At 40.0% G+C, this 23,738-nt stretch overlaps 1 protein-coding gene across 3 annotated transcripts in view; it reads left to right on the top strand.

Moving 5' to 3' along the window:
* ddx31 (DEAD (Asp-Glu-Ala-Asp) box polypeptide 31) overlaps positions 1–23,738 on the top strand; it is a 131,367-nt gene that overhangs the window by 33,975 nt on the left and 73,654 nt on the right. For 2 of the 3 annotated variants that reach the window (XM_072240093.1, XM_072240095.1), the window contains exons 15-16: positions 13,282–13,332; positions 20,686–20,825. In XM_072240093.1, the coding sequence (XP_072096194.1) occupies positions 13,282–13,332; positions 20,686–20,825 (191 nt within the window). The remainder of the gene's footprint in view (positions 1–13,281; positions 13,333–20,685; positions 20,826–23,738) is intronic. The other variant, XM_072240094.1, reaches the window with a different exon arrangement.

Below are 23,738 nucleotides of genomic sequence, written 5' to 3' on the forward strand. Positions count from 1 at the left end.
ATACATCATATGTATCTTCTCCTACCTATTTTATCAACTGCAGACAGCATATTTTTCCATTCCTTTCTCCTTCAGGTTCTTGATTCATATTGAAGAACAACACATTAATGCAACCTGCCTCAATTCTGTTGTAGATAGCAAGTTCCATGTTCTCATTTTCACATTCTTTTTATCGTTACTTACATATAAAAGGAGACCATTAACCCATAAGTCTATGCCAGCTCTTAAAATGTTCCCAAAAGTCATATTTTTCTACTTGTTTATTTTGGCCTTTGTCAAATACTCTCATTCTCCTGCCACCCACCCACACAAGGAGAAATTTGCAGCTGCCAGTAACCTACCAACTTTTCTTCTATCAGATTCCTTCTACAGCCCTTTTTCCCCACCTATTACCTCCCAGCTTCTCACTTCATTTCCCACCCTCCCCCTGACCTGATTTCACCTATTACCTGCCAGTTGTACTCCTTACCCTCCCCACACCACCTTATTCTGGCTTCTTCCCTTTTCCAGGGGAAGGGTTTTGGCACAAAATGTTGACTGCTGATTATTCTCCATGGTGAGGTAGGAATCGAACCCGTGTCACTGGAGGTCTGCACTGTTGTGCCACCACTCTCTGGATCTAGAAGAATCCTTTACCTTATTACCTTTTCATTTGTGGTAATTGCCGTCAAGGCTACATTTAATTGGGCAAGCATTTGGAGAGGGCCATAATTTTAAAAATGTCACAGCATTGAGAGAGGGGGATTTGAATGAAGCCATGCATTGGTGTTACTGGGCTGATTTCTTATCCCTATAGAAATGACAATTAACCACTAATGGGTGTTATAATAAGCTCCAACTTTTCCTTAAACCCACTAAATACCAGTAAGTTCTCAAATTACAGCTTTTGTAAGAAATCTCAAATAAAAAAACTATCAGAATCAGGAATAAACTCTTCTTGGGCTTCCAGCCGGGTACAGGTATCGATTATAACTGATGACAAACTCTGCCATCTTCAGGGATGATGCCTCAGTAAGTCTAGTCCCTGAAGAAGATGGTAGAGTTTGCCATCGAAACACTGGTTATAATCGATACTCGTACCTGTCTGGAAGCCCGCAAACAGTTTTATCTGTCATATGTGCCGGGAAAGCATTAGATTCTTTTTTTAAAATCGGCATCAGGTTTATTATCACTGACTTGTGTTGTGAAATTTCTTATTGTTCAGCAGCGGTACAGTACAAGACAAAAAATAACTATAAGCTACAATAAGAAATATATTTTAAAATAGAGCAAAAAGCGAGCAAGATAGTGAGGTAGTGTTCATGGACTGTTCAGAAATCTGACAGTGGCTTCCCTGTGACTGCATGGCTTTCCCCTGAGCGTTCCAGCTCTCTCCCACGTGCCAAAGAAAAGCTGGTGAATTACTGGCCGCTGTAAATACTCACCAGGTCAGGCAGCAGGCAATTCTGAAAATTACAAGACAAATTTTAAATTGCAGAAGTTAGGGGTAGGCAAAAAGAACGTGGAGGTTTAGACATGAAGATTGGAGGAAAGACGAAGTTTATTCTTCTGTCTCCTTCCCCTCACCTCTATACTCAATCATTCTGCAAATTAAAATGTGTTTAATTTCTATTTTTTTCCCTCTGTTCTAATCAAAGGACACTAACCTAGAGTTTACATTTTGTTTTTTTCTTTGCAGTATCTAACCTCTATTATTTCCAGCATTTCTGTTTTTATACCAGATTTATTGCATTTGTATCACTATGAAGCCAATATTTCTTGCCAGTGCATAGCTGCTTATCATTAGATGCCAGTATAGGATAGTAAGGGTGCAGTTATGCTGCAGATATGAGTGTGATTCCACTAGCTATAGATTGGATTGCAATTAAACAGAATCCTATTGACTGCTGCTTTCATGAGAAAATTTGTTAAAATTAAGAACAAAACGTAGAAGAAAAAGGAGAACCTCTGATTTTTTTTTAAGGAAGTCCCTAGTCGATTCTGGGTAATTGGGACACATCGGACCGGTACGTTCTGCCCCAATTAGCAGAAGTTTCATGGAAATAGTTAAAAGGGTATAAAAAGATAGACCGAGTAACAAATAATGTATTTACATTTGCAAGAAAAGGTTTGTGAACCCTTTGCAATTACCTGGTTTTCTGCATTAATTACTCATAAAATGTCTGATCTTCGTCTAAATCACAATAATAGACAAACACAATCTGCCTAAACTAATAACACACAAACAATTGTACTTTTCAAGTCTTTATTGATCACATTGTTTAATCATTCACAGTCCAGGCTGGAAAAGGTATGTGAACCCTTGTATTTAATAACTGATAGAACCTCCTTTAACAGCAATAACCTCCACCAAACGTTTCCTGTAGCTGCTGATCAGACTTGCACAACAGCGAGGAGGAATTTTAAACCATTCCTCCTTACAAAATTGTTTCAGTTCATCAATATTTCTGGGACAACTTGCATGAACAGCCCTCTTCAGGTCATGCCACAGCATCTCAATTGGGTTAAGGTCTGGATTCTGACTTGGCCATTCCAAAACACAAATTTTCTTCTTTTTAAACCATTTTTTGTTGATTTACTGTAGTCTTTCAGATCATTGTCTTATTGCATCATCGAACTTCTATTAAGCTTCAGGTGATGGACTGCTATCCTGACATACTCCTATAATATGTCTTGATACAATTTTGAGTTCATTGTTCCCTCAACAATAGCAAGCTGTCCAGGCCCTGAGGCAGCAAAGCAGCCCCAAACCATGATGCTTCTTCCACCATGCTTCACAGTTCGGATGAGGTTTTAGTGCTGGTGTATAGTGGTATGCATTTCTTCCAAAAAATTCAACTTTTGTCTCGTCTGTCGACTGAATATTGTTCCAGAGTGTTGTGGAATATCCAGATGATGTTTTGCAAACTTGAGATGTGCAGTAATAACTTTTTTTTTGGAGAGCAGTGATTTCCTTTGTGGTGTTCTTCCTTGAACACCATTCTTGTTCACTGTTTTTCTTATAGTGGACACATGAACAGAGACTTTAGCAAGTTCTAGAGATTTACGCAGGTCTTTTGCTGTTACCCTTGGGTTCTTTTTCACCTCTTTCAGCATTGCATGTTGTGCTCTTGGTGTGATCTTTGCAGGATGCCGACTCCTAGGGAGAGTAGCAATAGTACTGAATTTCCTCCATTTGCAGACAGTTTATCTTTCCTTGGACTGATGAACACTCTGGCCTTTAGAAATGCTTTTGTAGCCTTTTTCAGCTTGAAGCATCACTAAAATTCTTCTTCTAAGGTCCTCTGAAAAGTGTTTTGATCAAGGCATGATGCACATAATCAAATCTTTCTTGAGAAGAGCAGGCTCTGTCAGTAACCTGACTTATTGTGTCAGGGGCTCCTCTACAACCCACACATCCAATCTCATCTCATTGACTGGAACACCTGACTCCAAGTACCTCTTGTAGAAGGCACTACCCCAGAGGTTCGCATACGTTTTTGAACCTAGACTGTAATTGTTTAAATGGTGTACTCGGTATTGTTGAGAAGATGTACAATTGTTTGTGTGTTATTAGTTTAGGCAGATTGTTTCTGGCTATTATTGTGACTTAGATGAAGATCAGACCACATATTATGAATAATTAATACAGAAAAACAAGTAGATACAAAGGATTCACAAACTTTTTCTTGTAACTGAAAAATAAATGAAATACAGAACAAATTGGAACTACTGCAACTGCTACTACAATAAATTAAACTATTAGTTTCTAATAGTTATCAATGGTACACTGCTCTGTTCTTTTGACTGTAAATGATCAAAATCAGATGGTGGACTGCTTTCATATAATGGGTTTTGATGATTGCATCCTCCAAATCTTCATTTTCATTGTAACATTCAAGATGATTGTTGATACCTTCAATTTCTGCGTAATTCCTAACTTGTTGAAGTAGTGAAATCATTTCATTTTCACTCCCAATCATTTCTGGCATCTCTAGGCCTGAATGCTAGAAACCACAGTGAGCAAAACAGTTCTGAATTGCCTTGTTAATTAATTCTCGCCAACTATCAATAACAAAAATCAATGCTTTTTGACACAAATACACGCAACTGATGCTATTTTAAAAACTGTTCACTCTAAGCACGGTGTAGGTCACACAAGTGTATGTGACTGACACTAGTTTGAAACTGCTCATCGACAGCCTCCTATCCCAATTAAGTGGCATATAAACGAAGGGAATCCTGGCTATTTTCTCTATTATTTTTTGTTCTTTAAAAGTTGTCCTAAATAAGCAGCTACCCTGATTAACCAATGGTCCATTAACCAGAATCCACTGTATCTCAAATATATGTAAATTACCATTGATACACTACAAGTCCATCACCATCAGGACTACACGTCATCTCCGAAATTTCTTTCCTGTAGCTATCCAGCTTCTCAACAAATCCTTAAGGATTTAGAGATTTGGAACTAAATTCTGAGAATTTGTATACACACTCCATGCCTTTTAAAATTTTATTTAGTGCTACAGCTTGGACAGACCTTTCCAGCCCAATGAGCCACACCACCCAGCAGCTCATCTATTTAACACTAGCCTAATTACAGGACAATTTACAATGACCAATTGAGCTACTAATTGGTACATCTTTGGACTGTGGGAGGAAACCAGAGCACCTGGAGGAAACCCATGCAGATCACAGGGTGAATGCGCCAAGATGTAACCCCTGCTACATCTTATTGCTAAGTGAACTGGTTTAGTTATTGTAATATTGGAATCAAAGGAAAGGGTACATGTGTAGGCCACAGTAGTACAAAGCCCTATTCCCCATGGATCTTTTCTCTTTCACCCATTCCCTACAATTTGCAGCCATTTAATCAGCTCAGTACCACATACTAGTGTGACAACACAAACCTGCTGCTTCCATTGTTTCCATAGAAACAATTGCACTTTGCTTTAAACAGCATTTGGTTTTAACTGTTGTAATTTTGCATTGAACTAATATTTCACAAAGATGGATAGATTAGCAGGGGACCTTAGACAGAAAACAAAATGCTACAAATATGATTGGGGTGGCACGGTTACATAGTGGTCAACACAACCGCTTTACAGCACCAGCATTCACCGACTGGGGTTCAACTCCTGCTGCTGTCTATAAGGAGTTTTTGCGTTCTCCCCTTGACTGTTGTGTGTTTCCTCTGGGTGCTCTGGTTTCCTCCTACATTCCAAAGGTATACAGTTGTGGGCATGCTATGAAACAAAGTGACACTTGCAGGCTGTCCCCAGCACAATACAGTGACACAAGACGATGTTTTGATGTACATGTGACAAGTAAAGCTAATTTTTTCTCTTTAACCTGAAGAAGAATGAAAATACACAAAGTCCATCAGTGTCTACGAAGATGAGACGTGCCCACGTTTCCAGAACAAGCCCTGCATCAGAAATCTTTGAATTAAATCTGAACTGCTCCTTTAGCATTATTTACCTCCACCAGCTAAGATGAAAATAACAGTAGTTAAATGAGCTTTCACAATTAAGTATGTAAAATGAAGTTGACTAAAGTATTTAGTTACCTTGGTGTGGTTGTATACTTTATCTCTGCTCTGACCACACTGACAGCACCAGAGAAAGTCAGAGAATTGCCACATTCACTGCTTGGTCAGCAAACTGGCAAAGCAGATTACCCATCTATTCTAGAACTCAGCTAGGTTACCATCTCATGGTAAAAATAATGCTCTTGTTCCTGCTCTCTGATTTCAGCTGACCATTAAGATTGACACATCTCTGTCCTCCTTTCCTTCATAGTCATATTCAAATGCTTTTACAGTATTAAAGGAGGTCGTTCTGCTTGTCATACCTCGGCTGGCTGTCAGAGAAATTCCATCAATCCCATTCCTCCGCATGTTATTCCAGTAGCTTATTCCTTCTCACATTCCTTTTGATCCCCGACACCTAATCCTTTGGCCTCCTATTCAGTTTACTTTACTTTATACTTTATACTTTATTGTTGCCAAACAATTGATACTAGAACGTACAATCATCACAGCGATATTTGATTCTGTGCTTCGCGCTCCCTTGAGTACAAATCAATAGTAAATATTAAAAATTTAAATTATAAATCATAAATAGAAAATAGAAAAGGGAAAGTAAGGTAGTGCAAAAAAACCAGGAGGCAGGTCCGGATATTTGGAGGGTACGGCCCAGATCCGGGTCAGGATCCGTTCAGCAGTCTTATCACAATCGGAAAGAAGCTGTTCCCAAATCTGCCCGTACGAGTCTTCAAGCTCCTGAGCCTTCTCCCGGAGGGAAGAGGAACGAAAAGTGTGTTGGCTGGGTGGGTTGTGTTCTTGATTATCCTGGCAACACTGCTCCAACAGCGTGCGGTGTAAAGTGAGTCCAAGGACAGAAGATTGGTTTGTGTGATGTGCTGGGCTGTGTTCACGATCTTCTGCAGCTTCTACAGTAGCCAATTTCCTACTAGCTCGTCTTTGAGAGGTGGGGGGGGGGGGGGGGAGGACAGGACTAAAACGCCCGGGGGAAATCCAAGTGTTGATGGGGAAAATGTGTAAACTCTGCATAGGATGATACTGGAAGTCAAGACCAAAGCTGGACTACTGATGATCTGAGGCAGCAGCTCTGCCTGCTCTACCACTGTTACTGTTGTGCATTGATTCAGAAAATCATGACTTCTGTTCTCTCAAACAATGTGGATCATAGTTTTTCATTGATTCTATTGTATTTCTTTGTTCTTCTGTGAATGTTTGCCAGAAAATGAATTTCAAGGTAGTATACCAATCACAAACGAGAAAATCTGCAGATGCTGGAAATCCAAGCAACACACACAAAATGCTGGAGGAACTCAGCAGGCCTGGCATCATCTATGGAAAAGCATCCTGCCGAAAGGTTTCGGCCCGAAATGTCGACAGTACTCTTTTCCGTAGGTGGTGCCTGGCCTGCTGAGTTCCTCCAGCATTTTGTGTGTTTCAAGGTAGTATATGGTGAGACTTACGTACTTTGATCAATTTACTTTGAACTTTGGATCAAAGTTGTTCCAAATCTCCCACCTACACGCTGGAAAGTTGTTATTCAATTATTATGGTAGTTCTTTCTAAAGTTTCAGGTAAATATAAAAGGTAAAAATAGCTGCCATTTCTGTTCATTAAAATGTTAATCTTATCTGGACTTAAAAAAAAATAAGGATACATAAACTGCCTTCCTCCTGTTTCCTGGCTAGTCCACCAGGCCATTCACTTCCTGCAGCCAGGCGGGAGAGTGACTGACCTGTTCCCAAGTCCATAGCTGTGCAAGTAATCTGCTTGCAATGAGACACATGATGGCAACCTGGTGACCTACCCTTATGGGAAGGTTGTAGGCCTTTGCTCGGCATCTTCCTGACACAGCAGGCTTACATCGAAAACTGAGTGGAGTAATGAGATTTTATTTGCACATTTCTTCTCCGTAGGCCAGTGTTGTTACAAGTTGTACATTTAAGAATGTCTGTGCTTTTCATTCCATTCTGTTCCTGCTCTACGACTTGTTTTGAACTAACTGTGCTCATATAATAAAGAGACAGGTGTGTGTTTGTCCACTTAGAGCTAAAAATGACCAAGCTGCTGCTGTCAGGTATTAATCTGAGCCGTGTGTTGGATTGTTTTGGCTCTCCTTGCTACTGCTCAGACTGCAGAAGGTGGCATTCTGCACTCCAAAGGTGGCAGATGCTGATCTCTAAACGTGTGAATCTTGACTATTTCCACTCACAGAAAAAGTGTAAATTACAGCTATCGGGAGTAATTAGCGCTGATAAACCCTTCCGAGCTCATCCTGTTTGTAATGACGCACTCCTGAACTGCTCTTTCATGGCAAGCTGTCACCAAAGAAAAATAACCAAGCAAAGAACACCAGGTTTTACTAGGTAGGGCTTTTACTTTTCCTTCCATGTTTAATCTGAGAAGTGCATTTCAACCAGAGTAATTTCTTTGTGTTGCAATAATTTTCATGTATTTGAATAAACAGATTCTGTCCAAAAATAAAAATAAATCATACAACTTAGAAACAAAAGCAGGCAGAGCTAACCCTCTGCGCAATATGCCACAGTGTATTTATAATTCCAACCGTAACATACACCTTAATGATTCAAATGTGGAGATTTATTTTCCAAGCTATTCTAAAATTTGCATTAATGTTCACATTTTGAACAACTTCCTGTTATATAGCTGTTGATCTGTAGGGTTTTATTGTTTTTCCACAGACCTTCCTTTACTAGGCATCAGAAAAATTCCACTAGCAGTATTTAAATGTGAAATGTGGTAGCTGGTCACTTACACATTCTCTTAGCCAGCTAAAAATTGAAATGGAAAAAGTCTGTGCACATGCACTCATATGCCCATTTGTAGGGTGTTGCAAATGTATTTCACCATACATTTTAATAATATTGATGGGAGACTGCCTGAAGTAGAACTCTTCATGCATTAGGTCAGTTTTATAGCCTGAAGTTTAACAGCATTACCTTTTCATAACAGCAATTCTGTTTTATTTTTAATAACCCTTAAATTAGGTCATCTTGTTTGGTGCTCATATGTTGGAAGAGTGTGCATGGCATGCTAGGATATGAGTACACGTCTGCAATTCCCCATGTGGTGAGTTTGATCTGGATTGCAGCAGCAAGGCCCATTAAATTATAACCACTGAATAACATTGTGACCAGAACAGATGACCCAAGTAAACTTCCAGCATGAGCTTAATCCAGCTTGGTGCATGTCACATCAATTAACCTCTGACAACACTCTGTGCTGGTTCCTGCCAGACTGTCCCTTTCCATCCAACAGCAATCAGTAAATACACAAAAAAAAATTTTAAATTACTGAAGATCCTTTTTCTAAAATAAGCATTTAGTTCACCACCTGAGCCAATTTCTTCAGTCCACTCTCATCCTGACACTATTACATCTATAGTGAGAAACCCATTGACGTACAGATTTTTCTTCAGTAACACCACAACTCGCACAAACACACGCACACACGCATACTGTTCACTTTGTGGGCCCGAGATTTTTCTCACAGAAACAGCAAGAGTGACTCGGTAGCACTGCTACTGACCAAGCAGACTGCATCCTAAAGGATGTAACTGCCAGACTGGGCTTCTGGCCAAGGGAAGGTGAGAGTATCTGCCCTTGCAGGCAAGGGCACCATTTTGACTGAGTGTTAAGGAAGCTCTGGTCAAATTTTAAGTTGGTGCAAGACAGGGTTAAAACTCTGCTGGCTGAAACCATACCGAGCATGGGAAGATGGTTGTGGTTGTTGGAGACCAGTCATCTCAGCCCCAGGGTTGCACTGCTGGAGTTCTTCGAGGCAGTGTCCCAGGCACAGCTATCTTCAGCTGTGTCAATGGCCTTCCTTTCATTGTAAGGTCAGGTGTGGATATTCCCCGACGATTGTGCATGTTCAATTCAATTCACAACTCCTCAGAAAAGGAAGCAATCTGTTCCCACATGCAATAAGAACAGCACAATGTTTGGGCTCGACCTGACAAGAGGCCAATTATTGCACAATTGCTAGGTGCTGACTTTCCAACACGAGACGGGCTAACCACCTCCCATTCATTTTCAAAAATATTGTCATTACTAAATCTCCACTATTAATATCCCAGAGGTCGCCATTAACCAGGAACTTACTTGAGCTAGTCACATAAATACAAAAACAGGTCAGAGACTTTCCATCAATTTACATGGCAAAAGTAAAAAAAAAAGACAATACTGTTCCCTCATTCACATTTACTAAACATCCACAAAATGTTCAAAACCGTCAGGACAAAACAGCGTACATGATAAACAACCCATTCGGCGGCTTAAACATACATTTCCATCACTCATAATGTATCGTGGCGGTTAGCACAACACTATTACAGCTCAGGATGTTGGAGTTCAGCGTTCTCTGTAAAGAGTCTGTAGTCCTCCCTGTGTGATGCATGGGTTTTCTCTGAGTCCTCTAGTTTCCTCCCACGGTCCAAAGACGTACGAGGTAGGTTAGTTGGTCATTGTAAATCGTCTCATGATTAGGTTAGGGTTAAATCAGGCTGCAGGGCGGTGCGGCTCGAAGGCCTAGAGGAGTCTACTTTGCACTGTATCTCAAATAAATAAATATAGTACTTACACAGTAAAAATGTGCCATCAACTTTGACAGCACCTTTCAAACTTGTGATATCTATGCCCTAGAATCTCCAGGGGATTTGACATATGGGAAGACTTCCTCCAAGTTTCTTTGCAAGTCATAACCACTTCTTTGACTGAAAATCCTGGAAATCTCAAACTACGCCTTCAAAAAAACAATATGTTGCATCTTTTCAAAGGAATTTGAGAATGGGTGATAAGATGGTTGTCTTTCTGAGCACACTTGAATCCTGAGAATGAATAATGATGTTTCAAACAGATACATACAGTGTATCCAATTGTTTGTATCTTAGTTTGGTAGGTTACAATTGGGCCATTGGTGGTTGTGCCAGGAAGTGTATGAACAATATAGTTTATCAACTGTATATTGAACCAAATGATTATTTAAATTAATTGCTGTTTGTTTGGAGTCCCACTCTCACAATGCAACATTAATCTCTACTGATCTTTTTGCATTTTTTTTTCTTGGTGAGGAACATTTCTTAAATGTAGATACAGTGCCTTGAAGAAATATTCAGCCCCCACAACTATTTTCATATTTTACCGTCTCAATTTCTAAAGTTTAAATGTATTGGAGGAGGATTTTTTGAGCTAATCTTCATAGCATTGTGCATCATGTCAAATCAAAAGAAAAATTCCAAAACTTGTCAATTAATTACTAAAAATTAAAAACAAAAATTTTGAGGCTGAAAAAGTATTCATCCCTTTTGTAATTACTATACTAACCTTCCTCAGATGAAATACTATATATTACCTTACCAGCTCACTCAATTTTTTGATGTAGAAAATTGGAGGATCACGGGTTTTCAATGCCTTCATAAGAATAAGTACTCCCTCTCTCTGGAAAGTCCAACAGAATGGCAGATTTTCAACAGACTAAACCAAAATGAAGACAAAAGAGCATTCACTGCAATTCAGGAAAATGATTAATAGAGAAGCACAAATCTAGGGTAGGGTATAAGACCGTTTCAAAGGCACTGAACATCTCTCTGAGCTTAGAGCAGTCCATCTTGGAAAAGATGGAAAAAATATGTAAACAAATATATACCGCCTCGGTCAGGCCACTCTTCTAAACTTAAGCGCTTGAGAATAATGGCACTCGTAAGAGAGGCTACTGTGACGCCAACAGTCACACTGAGGGAGCTGCAGAAGTCAGTGGCTGCAACTGGAGATGAAGTTCATGGCTCCACAATCTCTAAGGCCTTGCACAAAACGGGTATTTATGGAAAAGGGGCAAAATAGAAGCTCTAGCTAAAAAGAAAAGCATACCCTTTCCCATAAAGACTTTGCAAAGCGTTACTTAAAAGATACTGTAAAGATGTGGAAGAAGGTCTCAACACAAAACTGTATGTATGCCGGTAATCTAATACTGCACATCAGCCAGGTAACACCAGCCCTACTGTGAAGTATGGTGGATGCTGTGGGGATGCTTTTCAACAGCAGGGACTTGGAAATCTGGTCAGCATTGATGGGAAGATGAATGCTGCTAAGTACGGAATGAGCCTGGATAAAAACCTGCTAGCCTTTGCCAGAAAGCTTAAACTGGGGAGGAAGTTAGTCTTTCAGCAGGAAAGCGACCAAAAGCACACTGCCAGAGCAACCATGGAATGGCTTCAAATGAAGAAAATTGCTGTCCTTGAATGCCCCAGTCAGAGTCCTGACCTTAACCCAATCAAGTAACTCTGGCAAGACCTCAAGATTGTTGTCGACCGCCGCTCCCCAACTAACCTGGCACAGCTTGAGCAATTTTGCAAGGAGGAATGGGCAAAACTTGCTCCATCATGTTGTGCGAAGCTAATAGAAACTTATCCAAAAAGACTACTGGTTGAAATGGCTGCGAGAGGTGGCTCCACTAATCAAAGGGGGATGCTCCCTGTTTTTAGGCTCTACTATGAAAAAAGGAGCATGTTTCACAAACAAAAAAAAATCAGCTAAATTGAACAAAATCTCTGGTTGTAATACTAATTTATGTAAACAAAGGGTTGGGGCTGAATACTTTTACAAAGCACTGTATCTTGCTTTTCCATTTCCTTCTTTCACCAGTCCATGTCCTCCTGCTCTGATTTTCGCATCCACTACCATCAGCTTTATTAGTGACCTTAAGCAGATATAGTTCATTATCTTGAAACCCATCCACTTTCATCCATCCTGTGATGTCCTGGTGACTTGTTTCGAGCAAAATTATTGGGATAATGAAAATTATGGCTGTGTCCACAAATTACTAAATTGCTTGACTTTCTGTTCTTTGCTTCAGTAAGCAAAGAGGCATTTAAGGGCTTTCCCTTGCATAGTTTCCTTTTTTTTGTTTTATTCAGCTTTTCATATAGTTTGCATTTTTATTCAACAATATTCATACTTTATGCACCTTGCAACAGTTAAACTTCAATTTGCTATTGCAAATTTACAAACAACCTCTTAATGATGCTCTAATTGTTTGCTTAAACCTCTGTAGATTCCCTGTTTTTGTACGTTTTGATGAAAAAATAATTCCCAGCTTGAGGTTAAAAAGCTTCAGTTCATTTTGGATTTATTCCTAGAAGTGCTTTGTTGAATTACCTCAGTCAAGCCTGCTTGCATTAACGTGTTACACACATTTTTAATTACATATATTATTGCCTCTGTAATTGTTCATTTGGATCTTGTTCTTTTTGGTAATGGTACAGGTTCGGGAAAGGTCATTCATATGAATCGTGTGCACCTTGTGCTGAAGAGCTAGCCTAAGATGCCAGTCTCCTCTGGTTTCAAACAGTTGCAGGCACTTCTGACAGCTTTAACTCCCTCTTACTCCTTCACTGATAGCAAGGTACAATCTGTCGCCTAGACAACAGGGGCCACTACCCTGCTGCTGGCTTTCTGCAAAAGGCAATAATGACTTTTGGCAGGATGGTGGGATGACAGTGGCAAAATGGTGGCCCCTCCTAGTGAATCGTTAGGTTTCCCCCTCTCCATTAGCTTGCTCGCTTTGCAAGCTTCTGCACCAAATAAATGAGTCATTTGAATCCAACTGACAAGCTGGCACAGATTGCCCTGCGGTCCATCTGTACTTTCAGGCATCATGTAGTCCACCAAGTGGCATGCTGGGGTCTTGCCTCAGCACCATGTAATCTTCTATTCTGTCTGTCTTTTTTCCACCAAAAGGACGTAGCAGCACGTGGGCTGGACCTTCCAGAAGTCACGTGGATTGTTCAGGTAAGTGGCAGTCAGCCATCCTCAATAGATAAAATGATATATAAGCATTGTGCATGTTTCAAATAGTCCTTGTTCGGCTCTATCAATTTGTCATTCTTTTTTTTTCTTTCTATGGCATCTTACTGGGAGCTTTCTTTATTCCAGCTATTAATTCCAATAACAAAGAGATGCCAGGAGTCAGTCCTGCTGCCCCAGCTTTGGGGATCTAGGATCAGTCCTGACCTTGGGTACAGCCTGTGCAGAATTTATGTACTGCCTATGTGATCATAAGGGTTTTCTCCAGGTTTTCCAGTTTTCTCCCATATCCCTAGGACTTTCACTGGGAATAGTTTAAAATTACTTCAGCCTATGTCGTTTTGAATAAATGATAATTTTATAGAATGAATGGAACTTTACAATCAGTTCATAATTGATATTGGTTCCCAAGTGCAAGGCAGTGGGAGTGCTGACCTACCACCAGCAAAGTTTTCTGATGTTTTGTGGAGGCCCCAGCGATCCAAGTGAGAATTCGAGTGACCATTTTTTCCCACTTGATTGCATGCAGAGAGTGGCAAATGAAGCCGGACCTTTGCTTCAGGCTTTCAGTCTGACAGTGCAGGGCAGTAGTAGAGAGGTGCTGGGGAGAGGGTCAGAGGTTGCAATGTGAGGGATGTTATTAGATATTATGATTGACTAATTGCAAGAAGTTTACAATCTTAACTGCCCAGAACAGAATGCCCATGTGATCCATAATTTACAGGTAGCGCTTAACTGTGATTATTTTCACATTTGTTAAAGGTAAATATTGTTTTATTAAAGAAGTAATGGATGAGAATGTTAAAAAAATATTTTGGATGTACACTGGATTCTGGTTAATTGGGCCATTGATTAATTGAGGCAGCTGCTTATTTGGGACAACTCTTAAAGAACCAAAACTAATTGAGAAAATAGTTGGGACTCCCTTTGTTTATTTGAATCACTATGCTGCTTAATTGGGACAGGAGACTGTTGCCAAACAGTTTCCATCTAGCATCAGCTGTGTGCGTGTCCTGTGGCCATTAGACACAACACCATCCTTAGAGTGAAGTTTTTAAATAACATCACTTGCATGTTTGTGTTCAAAAAGCAGTGATTTTGTCAATGATAGTTGGTGAGTAATAAACAGTAAGAAAATGCTGAACTGTTTTTCTCACTTAAACATTCATGCTTGAAGATACCAGAAGCAGCCCGGAGTGAAAAAGAAACGATTTCAGTTTCACTACTTCAACAAGTTAGGAAATATGAAGAATTTAAAGTTACTGACATTCATCTTGAATGTTACAATTAAAATGAAGATTTGGAGGATGCAGTTGTCGAAAGCATTACATCAAGGCAGTCTGCTATCTATCCTAGTTGTCTGCCCTGACTTTGTTCATTTAAGGTCAATCAGAATGCTGTCGGTAACTATTAGGAACAAATACACAGTTTTATAGTATTGATAATGTTCTAATTTGTTCTGTATTTCATTTAAGTATATAATTGGATACTCAGTTAAAATGTAGATTTATGTCTTTGTACCTCTTTAACTATTCTGTGAAACTTTTATTGGTCAAAAGTACTGGTTCTGATGTGTCCTAATTAATTGGAATCCACTGTATGTAAGTCAAAGATAAAATATTTTATGCGTGTTTTGTTAGAATGTTTGAGTACTCTTCAAAGCGTATCTGAATCTACTTTACTGTATAAGTACAGGCAGCACCTCATCAAAATTGTCTGGCACAGAAGTTGCTGGTTATGTAAGCAGTGAACATTATTGTAAAAAAAAAACTTGAAGGAAATATTAATGTTCATATAATAGATGGGCGGGTGGCAGATAATGTTTAATATGAAGAAGTACAAAATAGAAAGACAAAATCCTTTTCTGAGATTATCAGGGTATAATTTAAACAGTGGGATATGAATGAGCGGAGAGACATTAGGATTTGGAGATATGAGTCATCGAGAGTTACAGCAAGAAACGGACCATTTGATCACTGAATCTGTGCTGACCATCACTCACCCATTTTACACTAATTCTGCAGTTGTCCTGTTTTTCACTCTCCCCACATACTCGTCAACCCACCCTGATTCTACCACTCACCTACACTCCCGGGGTACTTTACAAAAAGTCCAAACGTAAAAGTAAAATTACTATCAAAATATGTAAATGTCACCATATACTATCCTGAGATTAATTTTCTTGTAAGCATTTATAGGAAGATAAAGGAATACAATAGAATGTATGAAAAATTATACAGAAATAAAGACTGACTTGCAACAAATGTGCAGAAGAAGACAAATTGTACAAATAAGTAAATGATACTGAGAACATGAATTGTAGAGTCCTTGAAAGCGAGTCTGTAGATTGTGGAATCAGTTCAGAATTGAGGTGAGTGCAGTTATCTGTACAGGTACACACTGATGGTTGTAAGGTAATAACTGTTCCTGATGGCCTGGATGGTGGGGGGTCCCTGATGATATATGCTGCTTTCTTGTGGCAGAGCTCCTTGTCAGTGAACTCCTTGGTGGGCAATTAACCACCAACTCGGCATGGTTTTGGAAGCAAATCTGGGAACCAGCTGAAACCCACAGAGTCAAAAAGGCAAACTTGCAAACTCCACACTGGCCAGTGCCTGAGATCAGGACTGAATCGGGGTCTCTGCACTGTGAGGCAGCAACTCTACTGCCTGGTTAAGTCAGAGAACAGGATTTAAGAATGAAGAGATCATCGACAAAGGAAAAGTAGATATTTAATGAAAGTGATGAAATAGGTTGGAAGAAATTTTCTTAATTATAGTTGATGGAATATGAAATGATTTGCCATACATAACAGTTAAGATAGAGACCACTGAGTCCTCAGAGAGAAAAGATAAATATTTGAAACAAAGGAGATATGGGGAGGATGCAGGTCTGTGGAATTAATATTTGATTGTTCTTACATAAAACAGTCATCAATACTAAGAATTGAATAGCCTCCTGCTATGTCTCCTAATATAGAAATGATGAAAAATCATTGTGCCTCCTTGCAGAGCATGTAGATTTGTCAGGGCTGACTGAATTTTAAACACAGCAAAAGATCAATTTATATAATGTTTCTCTCAAACAAAGTGATAGTTATATTTGGCTACAAGTGTTACCTATTCATATTGGTTGTTAGCTATAATATTGCGCGTTCCCAAGGAGCTGAGTGCTGAGCATCGTTGGGCACGTTGTCATAGTGGGAGTGGTAATAAACTCCAGAATTCTATCCCAAGAAACCTGGTCCCTTCCTGCACCCTGCATTGTAAATGAGTCTCTATCATATTGTGTGTAGATGCTGGTAAAATGTTTTTGAAGAACTGAGCACTATAATTGGACTGTAACTGCAGTCCAGGGCATTGGCTGAAATACCCCTTACAGAGAACCATGTGGCCTCGTGGGTGGAAGTATGGGAACTTTCCACAGGCTTTGGAGCAGTGTCCATTGAAGGTGACCTTCAGGGAGTAATTATTTGCCTTCGCAAATAAGCAGTTATAACCACAACAGCTTGACAGCTTGGCCAGGATGTCAAAACCTGTCCGAGGTGTAAGATGCGTGGGCTATTTTGGGTCTGTTAAACTGGCTTCAGTCACAGTTTAACTGTGACATCGCTGTCTCTTGTTTCCATGGAGATAAATGGTAATCCTGCAACCTTGAGATGTTGGTGCATATATTTTTTTCCTATGACAATCACTTTTTTTTAATTTAATGTCTTACTAGGAATCTTGGAAACCTTGAGGGATATATTTCAACTCCATATTCAACCTTTCTTCATCATTGAGCCCTCAAAACTGTATCGCGATTTCATCAATTGTGCCTGCTCTTTACTCCCATGCTCTTAGGTTCATTAACAGGATTTCACTGTAGTCTGTATTTAAGAACAATATTACTTCTCTTTAGTTGTATCCTCACCTCTGAGTGTTTGTGGGTCAAATACATGAAAGTCATCGATCTACTGCTCTTTTCAAATTAATAGCTGCGGTATTTTACAGGTATTTGTTTCACAAAAACCCCACCTAAACAAGACTTGTGTGAATAAAATGTAACATTAAAGTAATGCATTCCTTACTTATTGCAAAAATAGGGTAGATAAGTTGAAGGTGCATCTACATCATGTGTATTCTCCCATGCATTTGTGGACGGATGATTTTAGCATTATGCTGATGTCCATGTAAATAAGATTAGCAGTAATCCATTTGTTACTGATGTTCTTGAACTGCTGTTCAATCATTTATTTACACCGAAGCTGAAATGGGAGTGAAGAGCAAGTCAAATTGATTGCAGTAGCCTCCAAGCTACATAATTTAAACCATTGAGGTAGCATAATTCTGAGTTGAAATATTCATCAGTGTTAGATTACAGTGAGAACCATTGTCCTTTAATGTCACTTTTTGGAGTTGTCAAGAGCTTTGGTGTTTAACACCTCCGTACCATTAAAATTACCATTTAGATGAAGTCTACACAGAAATGTAGTGCTGCTTTTCCACGTGTTGGTGAATACTACCCCCACCTAGGGCTTCATGTCAAACAAAGAGGAGAACTTGTGTTAGTCCTCATTCCAATTATACCTACCCTTCATCAATCCTTGCCACCAATGCACCTTCATCAGCAGTTTAAACATTATTATTTCCCGGACCTACAACATTTAATGATAGATTACAGTGTCGGCTTCACTGAAGAATAATAGGTGTTATTTTTCACCCTATTAGGATAACCAGATAAACTAAAATGGAGAGTGGGTTAAATTAGATTACTCTCTTAAATTCCCTTACAGTTTTGAAGGAGGCCGCTCAATCCTCAGAGTGATCCCATCTCCTATGTCCATCAACACAGCCCATCTTCTCCTGCCTCATCCTACACTAGGGATAATTTACAGAAGCCAATACAAAACAACACATCTTCCAGAGGCCAGAAAGCCCTAGGGACAACCCACATAGTTGCAGTGGCAACCTGCAGACTCCAAGCGGCACTGGAGGTCAGCATAGAACTGGAAGATGTGAGACAGCAGAGTGACCTGCTGTGCCATTCCTATGGCCAGCTCTGTTGCAATGGGTTGTATAATAAATTTGTGTAACAGTGTCAATCCAATAGAAAGTATAAGTAAATGAGCAGTTTTCCTTTGTGCCGATCCAGAAGTTTCAACTCTTTCCTGACTGTCTCTGCTGCTGACCATGTGAAATTGCCTTTAACTTATATAATTCATACCTTGCTTTCAGGGATGCATTAACCTTCTTGGATCCTCTTCTTAATTGAAGATTTTGCCAAGCTGTTTGAATTTTTCAAAACTCCTTGCCTAAAGATTTTCTTTATTTCAGCATATTGATGGATGCACATCAAAGAAGCATAGAATGGCCATGACCTACACAATACACACAAAATGCTGGAGGAACTCAGCATGTCAGGCAGAATCTATGGAAGTGAATAAACAGTTGATGTTTCAGGCTGAGACCCTTCGTCAGGACTGGAAAAGAAGGGGGAAGATGCCAGAAAGAGAAAATGGGGGGAGGGAGGGGGAGGAGGACAAATTAGAAGGGGGTTGAGGTAAGAAGCTGAGAAGTGATAAGTGGAAAGGGAAAAGGGCCGGAGAAGAAGGAATCTTAGAGGAGAGTGGATCATGGAAGAAAGGGAAGGAGAAAGGGCACCAGTGGAGGTGAGGAGAGGGGGTAAGAGGCCAGAGGCTGTGGATTTCCAGCACCTGCAGGATCTCTTGTGTTCGTAACCTACACACACAAAATGCTGGAGGACCTCGGCAGGTCGGGCAGAATTTATGGAGAGGAACAAACAGTTGACGTTTTGGGCTAAGACACTTCATCAGAATGTCAGCCCAAAACATCAGTGGCTTATTTCTCTTTGTAGAAGCAGCCTGACCTGCTGAGTTCCTCCAGCATTTTGTGTGTGTTGGACTGGATTTGCAGAATCTCTTGTGTTTATGGCCATGACCTAATGAAATGGCAGAATTGGCTTCTGATACTTGTATTGGAATCTTTTTACCAAAAATTTTGTACTTCACCACCGGATTGTACAAGGAGAAAAACAACTTGCTGTCAGCCCTAGAGTTATTGCACACAGAAGAATGCTAGCAAAACTCCATCAACTCATGATCTCATTATTTTGAAATCCTGATGGTTCAGCAACAGAATCAATAGATAATGAAGCACAGGCTGATCTCAATGCCCCAGGGCCTAGATTCCCACACTCTCTCTCAACATAGCAAGGACAGGGGTTCTTGCAATCCTCTCAACATATGGAAGCCAAGTTCTCACACTTGCCTTATGGTCATCAGGTCTCTGGTTTCCATACTCCCTTCTATCACTCCTTTTTATCGATGGTCTATGCTCCTTTCTGCAGGGCCCCATTTCCAGAGTTGCAGCACCTTGTATTCCATTTGGCAAGCCTCCCACCTGACTTTATGAGTATTGGTTTCTTTAACTTTGGTAATTTCTCCCCCCTCCACCTTCTCTTTTGCCATTGCCTATTCTGGCTCCCGTCTTGCCCTTTCCCTTCTCACCTGCTAATCACCTACCTCTGGTTCCCCGCTTCCTTCCCTTTCTCCCATGATCCATTTTCCTCTTCTATCAGTTTCTTCCTTGGCCCTCTACATCTTTCACCTACAACTTCTCACTTCATTGCTCCTCCCCTACTCACTCTTCCTGCTCCTCACCGGGCTTCATTTAACCCTTGCTACCCCTCTCCTCTCTCTCCACCTTCTTATTCTGGCTTCTTCCCCCATCCTTACCGATTCAGGCCTGAAACATCCCCTCCATAGATACAGCCTGACATGCTGAGTTCTTCCAGTATTTAAATGTGTTGCCTTCAAACTTAACTGGCTCTCTTTCCATGCCCCTTAAACTTGTAGGGTTAGCTAGGAAATCTATTCCTGTAACATTTTAAAATAAAAGAATTGAATGTGTGTTGAAGTATAAATTGAAATGTGATTTGGAAAATCTGCTGATTCAACTACCAAATTCCTGAGCTTGCCAGATTGATGCTGTTTACTGAATTATCCGTGCCATGATAAACACGGATTGTACAAATTGGTTGTTGCTTAAGGAGTGTTGTGATTGTCACCTAATTTTTCCATGTCCTTTGGAAATATCCATATTTTCAAATATCACTGCCAGTGGGAACCTGCTTTTATTTACATTCCCATCGATGACAAAAAGGGACCACAGCCACCAGTCCCGTTAATACACAGTACCACTTTCTGCCTTGCAGAAGATTAGAAAACATTTTTCCTATGCCTGAAAGAACGTTGTAAAACTAACCTTTTTAAATGACCTCATTGAAGTAAATGGAACACTTTTTTAAAATAAAATGCATTTTTCTTTACTGTTACAGTACAATGCCCCAACCTCACCTGCAGAATACGTTCATAGAGTGGGCAGGACAGCCCGGATTGGATCGTGCGGAAACAGTCTTCTTTTCCTCACTCCTTCTGAAGCAGAATATGCGAATACCCTTGTTTCTCACCAAATCAGGTCAGTCATGTCAAAAGGAAGCAGAAATTCTTTTTGTAAAGTTATTCAGAGTTTTATTTGGCTCTAAATGTTACATTATAGGTGTGGAAGTTTGCCGGCTACTCTTCCTGCAGGTACTTCAGCATCGTGGGCATGTTACATTGGAGCCAGAATGTGTGGCATCACTTATGGGCTGTCCCCAGCACAACCTTGGGTTGTGTTGGTTGTTAATGCAAGCAATGCATTTCACGGCATGTTACAATGTGATAAATAAATGAATCTGAATTATCATGCTGTGCTCATTGACCCATCTGCTTCCAATGGTTAAAGCAAGAGACTTTTGAATTGCACATTGAAAAACATTGAACAATTCAAACACAGCTCTAATTAACTTGCTTTGTCTATTGAAATCCACCAAGTAGATTCCACACTCACGCACAACTTTATCACAACTAAAATAATATGTTCTAATATAATATAGGTTGCCCCATAAAGTAAAAGATCAAGATGTCTTATGTTGAATTTGTGTTTTGGTTAATTTTAAAAGTAAGAGATGTTTTGAGGGAATTACCTTGCTTTGATTTTGAACTACTGGGTAAACCAAATTGGTCAACCGCCATCTATGGTAAGGAAAGCGGTTATCTTTTCAGATCAGTAACTTCATCACTCTCAGTCCTGGCTCAGTTGCTAACACTCCTGCTCCTAGGGATGTGCAGTAAGCTCCCTCTCCAGAGACATCAACTCGCAAATCTAGGCTGATGGTTTGGTGCCGTACTGAGTGAGTTGAAGAATGGGTAAATTGAAACATCTGTGGACGATTGTAAAAGATTTCGTGGAGTATTTTGAAGAATTGCAGGGGCTTGCTTGTATTTCCAACGTGACAGTAGTGGGGACACATCAAAAACGGTTCTTTGGTGTAAGGTGGCCAATTTTCAGGTGGGGTTAGAAAAAAGGATGCAATTCTGAAATTTAAGTGAGGCCTTGCTAAACTGGGAGCCAGTGCTGGTGTGCAAGTAAAGGGCTGTTGGATAAACCATATGTTTCAAGTCAGAATTCAGAGATTTTGATAACCTCCAATTTGTTTGAGAATAGATAAAGCCAACTGTGAAAAAAGATTAGCTGTACCTGTCACACATACATCGAAACATGCAGGGAAATGCATTATGTCGAGAATATGCTGAGGGCAACCTAGAAGTGTCACCATGCTTCTGGCGCCAACTTAACAACCCACAATTCACTAACCCAAACCCCAACCAGTTGTCTTTGGAAACTAGAGCACCCAGAGAAAACCGACATGGTCACGGGGAGAACGTACAAACTCCTTATAGACAGTGACGGGAATTGAAATGTGACCTTAAAGCTGGTGCTATAAGATGTTGTGCTAACTGCCATGCTACTGTGCCGCTATCAAGATTTTGTATATTGAGATCTTTTATAAGTGTTATCAAAAGCTGCAGTTAAGTAGCAGCTAAGATAGATATACTTGTTACATTAACATGTGTGGGCACGTGGCCAAGTGGTTAAGGCATTGGACTAGCGACCTGAAGGTCGTGAGTTCGAGCCCCAGCCAAGGCAACGTGTGTTGTGTCCTTGAGCAAGGCACTTAATCACACATTGCTCTGCGATGACACTGGTGCCAAGCTGTATGGGTCCTAATGCCCTTCCCTTGGACAACATTGGTGTCGTGGAGAGGGGAGACTTGCAGCACAGGCAACTGCTGGTCTTCCATACAACCTTGCCCAGGCCTGCACCCTGGAGAGTGAAGACTTTACAGGCGCAGATCCATGGTCTCGCAAGACTAATGGATGCCTTTTATAACATCACATACAATGTTGTTTGATTAGAAATATTTTGCTGTGCAAAGGCAATTTGGAAGAATTCAGGCATGAAGTTGCAGCAAAGTTCTTCAGAGATGTGAGAGGCAATTATGTGTTTGTGCACTTTTACCATTTTTCCAACTGGTGCAGATCCCTCTGCAAGCCATGATAGCCTTTCTCACTGTCCACTACACTCCCGTTCTTGGTGTCATCTGAAAATTTGCTGATCCAGTTAACCATATTATCATCCAGATTGTTGAAATAGATGACAAACGACAACAGACCCTGCACGGATGACTATGACACACCACTAGTCACAAGTCTCCAGTCAGAAAGGCAATCATCTACTACCACTGTATAGCCTCTCCCACGAAGCCAATGTCTAATCCAGTTTACTACCTCATATGTGGGGCATAGTACATATTGGTAGTATATTGAAAGAGACTGCGAACATATTTTAAACAAGCCCTAAAAGTTAACAGGTTGGGACTTAAAGATGTCTTGGCTATGATGAAATTACTAAAAATGTAACCAAGTAAATGCAATCACTATGAGCTAGTCAATGGAGTAGAGATTTTGGAAGGGAAAGGACTGTTAACCATGATAGATGCTACAGAAAACATGGCAAGATCATAGTCACCGAGAATGTCACTTATAACTTTATGTAAGTCATTTTATTGCTGTGGCAGAGATGAAGCTCAGTTGAAGAGATTCAATTGTAAAAGTACAAGTCAAGATTTATGTACCATCAGATTTCTGAATGGACAATGTACCAACCCATGAACACTACCTCACTATTTTGCTCCCATTTTGTAGTATTTATTTAATTTATTTTTATATTTTTATTAGAATTTATAGTTTTTTAATGTATTACATTGTACTGCTGCTGCAAAACAGCAAACTTCGCAGTGGACATACGTCAGTGATATTAAACTTGATTCTGCTTCTGATGTGGATTTGGAAAATAACATTTATTTCAGACTAATTTTCCAAATGGTTTGGAGAATAAAATATTTTAATAGGTATGTGGTTTACTAGAGTATGAGAGAGTATCGAGGGCATATAACAGTGGTATAAAGCCAAAGCATTTTGGTTCACAAACAAGAGAAAATCTGCA

The sequence above is a fragment of the Mobula birostris genome, chromosome 22 (assembly GCF_030028105.1).
Source record: "Mobula birostris isolate sMobBir1 chromosome 22, sMobBir1.hap1, whole genome shotgun sequence".
NCBI classification, from domain to species: domain Eukaryota; kingdom Metazoa; phylum Chordata; class Chondrichthyes; order Myliobatiformes; family Myliobatidae; genus Mobula; species Mobula birostris.